At 43.8% G+C, this 5,713-nt stretch overlaps 1 protein-coding gene across 1 annotated transcript; it reads left to right on the top strand.

The window, feature by feature from the left end:
- Positions 1-1,332: 1,332 nt before the first annotated feature.
- LOC104968100 (histone-lysine N-methyltransferase 2C-like) lies at positions 1,333-5,526 on the top strand (the record flags this gene model as incomplete). The annotated part of the gene is made up of 4 exons (XM_010797662.1): positions 1,333-2,988; positions 3,227-3,418; positions 5,141-5,305; positions 5,397-5,526. Coding segments are annotated over 4 exons (2,143 nt in total), but the record flags the coding sequence as incomplete, so codon positions are not given.
- Between the last annotated feature and the right edge of the window lie 187 nt (positions 5,527-5,713).

Genomic DNA, 5,713 nt, shown 5'->3' with positions numbered 1-5,713 from the left:
GATCGGTTTACATTTTAATAATCAAATAAGTATGTGAACATAACCAATAACCTACCATAGCCAATAACAAATACATGTAAACTAGTTTATTTCTGTTGTTCATTCATATCTTATTTTACCTAGTTAACATTTATTTATGCATATTTTTGTATCTCTCCAACTTTAAACGATATTTTTGGTTTACTGTCCTATAGTATACATTGGAATGATTTCAAACCTGTTTTTATTCATCCTAATAATTATAAAGGAGTACCTTTGAAATATGTGTTTACATAATTTGTGGTCAAAACGTTTGAGACCCACTGAGATAAGTTAGACTAAAATTAACTATCTAAACACTCGGAGTCCTTTACCTCACTGAGCCTCTCAGTCTGACAGGAGAGCTCTCCTCCACCCTGGTTGTAGAAACATCTACTTCTTATATCCGTTAGCGCAGCTAGCACCAGATTCTAATAACAACAGCGCCAGTACCGGTGTGCCCTCTCTCTCGCTCCCACGCTCGCACTTTGGCTGTGAGCTGCGGGCGCCTGATGAGCCAACATCCCCCACTTTCATCACTTACAGCGCCCCTCGTACAGGGCAAATGAAAAGTGTAACCGAGGTGAAAAGGGTGTTACATTTACTTAATTATGAATGTTGTTACATCAAGGCCAAAAATTAGGATGAGTGCCAACGGTCAAAACTTTTTTTTCCCCTCCCAGAGCTACCAGTGCAGCGTCCCCCAGATCTGGCGCCCTAGGCCCTGCCAGTACATACAGTGGCAAGGTCTCAAGATTTAGCAAAAATACACCTTTATTGAACATACAGTAACACAAATACTACAAATCCACATAACAAACAATCAAAAATGAAAGAATGAATGACTTATTATTTAAAAAACATTTCTGTACCTGGCTGGGGCCCCCTAGCAGCGGCGCGCATATTTCAGCAGCGGCGCTGCGCTGCCACTATTTGTATATAGGGGAAACACTGGTATGCTATAAACTATTTTCTTTCAAGTGGCTTGAAAAAGTGATATCTCAACCGACTGACAGATTCCAAACACACAGCCTTTGTCAGCAATGTACCTGTCAACCTGCCTTGACTCGCTAAAAGAGCAGTGCTCAAAACAAAGTCCTGGCTCATTGTACTTTCCAACTCCTGCTTTTAAAGTTTAATTCTTCTTCAGTTACTGTTTAAAATTCAAACCATTCATGTCCTCTCTTGGGTAAACCCGTGTCCTTGTGAATTTGCTTTTAAGGGATAAAATGCCTTGAAAGTGATGAAAGTAATTTATTTGGTAATTTCATAGAGAAACTCAATAACAATTATTCTGAATATGTTTTGTTTTAGATCCGCAAGCAGCAGAAGGAGCATGCTGAACTGATAGAGGAGTACCGGGTAAAACAGCAGCAAAACAATATGACACCCATAATGCCTAGGATGCACGCGATGCCGGGCCCTGCTGGCATGGTCCCCAGCGGACCCCCAATGAATCCCATCATGCAGATGCCTGTTCATCCTGGCCAGCCCAATCCAGCTCAGAGTATGCCCAACCCACCACCCGGCTGGCATCCAGGTGCTCCATTGCCCATGGCTGGACCAGGAATGCCCCCTATAATGCCCCCTATAATGCCCCCTATAATGCCCCCCCAGGTACCTGTCGGAAATCCAGGCCAACCTGTTCAGATGCCAATGGGTAATATACCTCAACACCCACCACTGCCTGTGGATCCCCAGGCACCCCCAGTTCCACCAGGGGGTGTAAAACCCATGCAGTCAGGGAGTATGAAGTTCGATGACAACAATCCATTCAGTGAAGGCTTCCAGGAGCGGGAGAGGAGGGAGAGGCTTAGGGAGCAGCAGGAGAGACAGCGGGTGCAGCTCATGCAGGAAGTTGAACGTCAGAGGGCCCTGAAACACCGTATGGAAATGGAACAGCAAGGGATGATGGGGCCTGATGGCAACATGGCGCCTCTCTCTCAGATGCCGTTTTTTAACGCAGAGCTGCCACAGGACTTCATGCAGCCCCAAAGGCCTCCTATGCAGCAACAGCAACAACTCGCACCAATGTTCCCCCAGCAGCAGGGCATGCAGCCAGGCATGGGCTCACCACCTGGGACCTTTATGCAAGGGGAAAGGAGGGCCATGATGGGCAATGGGATGATGCCCCGTGACATGGGCCCTGGTTTTGGGCCTGATAATCTTTCTCTACAAGCACCTCATTTCCCCCAGGGTCAACCCAGACCTCGCCAGTTCAGTGGACCAGGAATGATGCTTCAGATGCCAGGTGAGGGTCCCCCATTTGGAGTCGACTCTTCTACACCTCTGCCGTCTAACTTCCCGGGCTCAGGTCAGTCTCTGATCCAACTCTACTCCAACATCATCCCGGATGAGAAGGGGAAAAAGAAGAGAAACCGCAAAAAAAAGAAGGATGATGACGCAGACTCAGTCAAGACCCCTTCAACTCCACACTCAGACCTCACAGCCCCTCTCACCCCGTGTGTGTCGGACACCTCCTCAACTCCAACCAGAAACACCCATCTATTCGGAGACCAGGACTTGTCAAGGTCCCCCTTACTGGGGTCTTCCACCCCCAGTCACTCAGAGCTGGAGAGGCAGCTCTCTGGAGGCCAATCCGGACACCTTGGTCTCTTATCAGACATGTCAAGAGCCCAGGCTCAGGAACATGACAGGATCCTTAGCAACATAAAGCTGGAGCAGACTGATGCCAGCGAGTGTCATGGGCCTCGGGACGGGAACATCAGCTCAGGAATGAGCTCTGTGAAGCAGGAGGGCAATAAAGGGAGTGGGTCTCCCTTCCCTGCTGGGCAAAGTCCAAACAAGGGGGAGGCTGGTAATGAACTACTAAAACACCTTCTGAAGAACAAGAGCACACCTCCATCTGGATTCTCCCAGCAGAGGTTGGATGAGAGCATCCGCTCAGAGGAGGAGGAGCTTGCTGACTGCAAAGCCCTGCTGAGGCAAAGCTCCATGGACAGCAATGGGGTCAGTTCTTCTGTTAGTCATACAATTAGATCAGTGAGGGGGTGATCATAGTGAGTCATAGACTGGCTAAGTGATTCAGGTGGGAGGTGGTTAAATTAGTCACTGCTGATGATTTTTGAATGAGTCATAGTTCTGTTTTGAAAACATCTAACTATTAGACGTAATGCTGCTCAAGTTATTTGAAGTTAATTCATGCCTTTTTGATATGCAAGTATTTCAATCTTTCTCTCATCTGCAGGCGTACTCTGACGGCACTCAAGACTTTTCTGGACCTGTGATCCCTGAACAGGAGAAGAAGAAAGGAAGGAACAAAAGGGCTCCGAAGGGAGGAGAGAAACCTGCCTCGCGCTACAAGAAGAGGAAAAAGGAAGGGGATGAGAGGCAACTAATGCACTCTGGGCCTGACACTGTAATGACCCAAATCAAACAGGTACGATTGATTTGACCACCTTGTAACCTGCTCTTTATAGAAATGGTTGAAGCTCCACTGCTGCACATCTTTGGGAACAACGGATGGTAGAAAGCAATAGCTGGAAATCTGAATGCTTTAATCAGAATTGTAAAGTATTAATTGCTGCCAGAATAGAAAACGGTCCTCACCAAGTGCACAGACACTAATTTCACATATTATAAGCATATTACTATAATTAGGTACTTGTTGGATGACAGCTGCACACAAGCTGTTATTATTGAGGAGAGTGGAAGGAGATTTGCTATTATACTTCAAGTCCCTCATTGATTGACGCTTATTTATTTAAATGTTATGAAACTGTCTCGCTCATTTAAACTGTAGTACACACATCTTAGCAAAATTAAATGTGCAATCATGTTGTTTGCTAATTTCTCGCAAGTTTAGCTAAACTGGAAAATTGTAACTTACTGTGGCTTTGAGCTGGAAAATATTCTTTACTTTATTGTACACTTAACTGTTTGATTCTGCTCTTTTTTACCAGCCTTGTTAATTGCAGCAAGGTTTACATTACATTACATTTAGCTGACGCTTTTATCCAAAGCGACTGACAATAAGTGCATTCAACCAGGAAGATACAACCTTGAAGAAAACAGAATCATATAAGTACATCAGGTTTCATAGAGCCAAACATTTCAAGTGCTACTCAACTGGCTTTAGATAAGCCAGCCCTTTATTAGTATATAAGTGCTTTGTTAGTAATTCAATCGCTCGAAGTGGAGTCTAAAGAGATGAGTTTTCAGTCTGCGCCGGAAGATGTGTAAGCTACCTGCTGTCCTGATTTCAATGGGGCTATAACTGGACTAGAGATTTGACTTGAGAATTGTTTTTATTAAATCCAAACTCAAGGCCACATTTTTAGAGATGGCCGTTAGGGAGGACTATATATATATGTTTGTATATATATGTATATATTTATTATATTATATATAGGGCAGGGACAATGCACAGTAATGAACACTTAAAAAATTAAAATGTATCAAGCGTAACAATGCCAGATTTAGCTTTGAGCTTATTTCCATCTGCAGTCCCTCACATAAAACATTTAAGAAGTTTACATTTTACAAACATAGCAAAAACTAAATATGCGAAAGAGCAAGAGCAGCATACACAAGTATTTATGACATGGTAATACAATCTAGCAGCTACGACATATAAAGTGCACGAGAAGATACAAGAGATACCTAAAGTGCAAGAGGAGTTACCCTTGTATTAAAGTGCATTTAGCGGTGATATCTAATATTACAGGACATGAAATACCTATGGATGGTAAGAAATGAGCACCAAATTAAAAAAACACCACCTTTTGAGCTTTAAAAATTACTATTGATAGTCTCGCAAACCCACTCACTGACTTATGACAGTTATTTCTGTACCATAAATAGGCAAATGAACATGGTATAATAACCGAAAATGTTATACCGAACACAGTTAATGCTCGCTTCATTTACTTAATAGCCTTGTATGAGAAATCCTTATATCCACGATGAACGAAGCTGTTTATGATTAGATCATCTTAACTATCAAATAATGTTTGCTATGTTAGGTCTTCTTATTTTTGTTTGTTTTTAGTGCTTATATTTATAGACTGTAATATTCTGTTAGGGGTTTGGGGCTCTAGCATCTATTGCACTTTATTCTCCTCCGATCCCTTCCCCTGATCCTGTGGTTCTCTCCCCACAGCAGCTCTCCCTGCTGCCCCTCATGGAGCCTCTGATTGGGGTCAACTTCGCCCATTTCGCTCCCTATGGCAGCAGTCAGCTGAACGGAGAGAGCCTCCTGGCTGGTACATTTGGCAGCGCCTCACTCGATGGAGTCTCTGACTACTACTCCCAACTGGCCTACAAGGTGAGATCTGCTTACCTCACCTACTGGGTAAACAGAGTGATGTCAAGTGTGTCTGCATCATGCCGTGCTGACACTGTATTGGTTCCTACAGCAGAGTAACCTGAGCAATCCACCAACACCACCAGCGTCTCTTCCTCCAACCCCACCACCTGTGAACCGACAGAAAATGATCAATGGATTTGCCACGACTGAAGAGCTGGCCAGCAAAGCTGCTGCCATGGGTAAGCTTTCAGAAGGATGTATCTCGCAAAAAACGTTTACGTATCATTTCATTCATTTAACCGTTTATTTGAACGGGGACAATGCACATTGATGAACACTTTAAACAAATAATGCTTCAAATGTAAATATGTCGGATTTTAAGTTTGAGCTCATTTCCATCCGTAGTCCCGTCACATACAACATTTA

This window comes from Notothenia coriiceps, unplaced genomic scaffold (assembly GCF_000735185.1).
Source record: "Notothenia coriiceps isolate Sejong01 unplaced genomic scaffold, NC01 NC01_scaffold00038217, whole genome shotgun sequence".
Classification (NCBI taxonomy): domain Eukaryota; kingdom Metazoa; phylum Chordata; class Actinopteri; order Perciformes; family Nototheniidae; genus Notothenia; species Notothenia coriiceps.
Note: the sequence above shows the minus strand (reverse complement) of the source record. Positions and strands in the feature narration are given on the sequence as shown.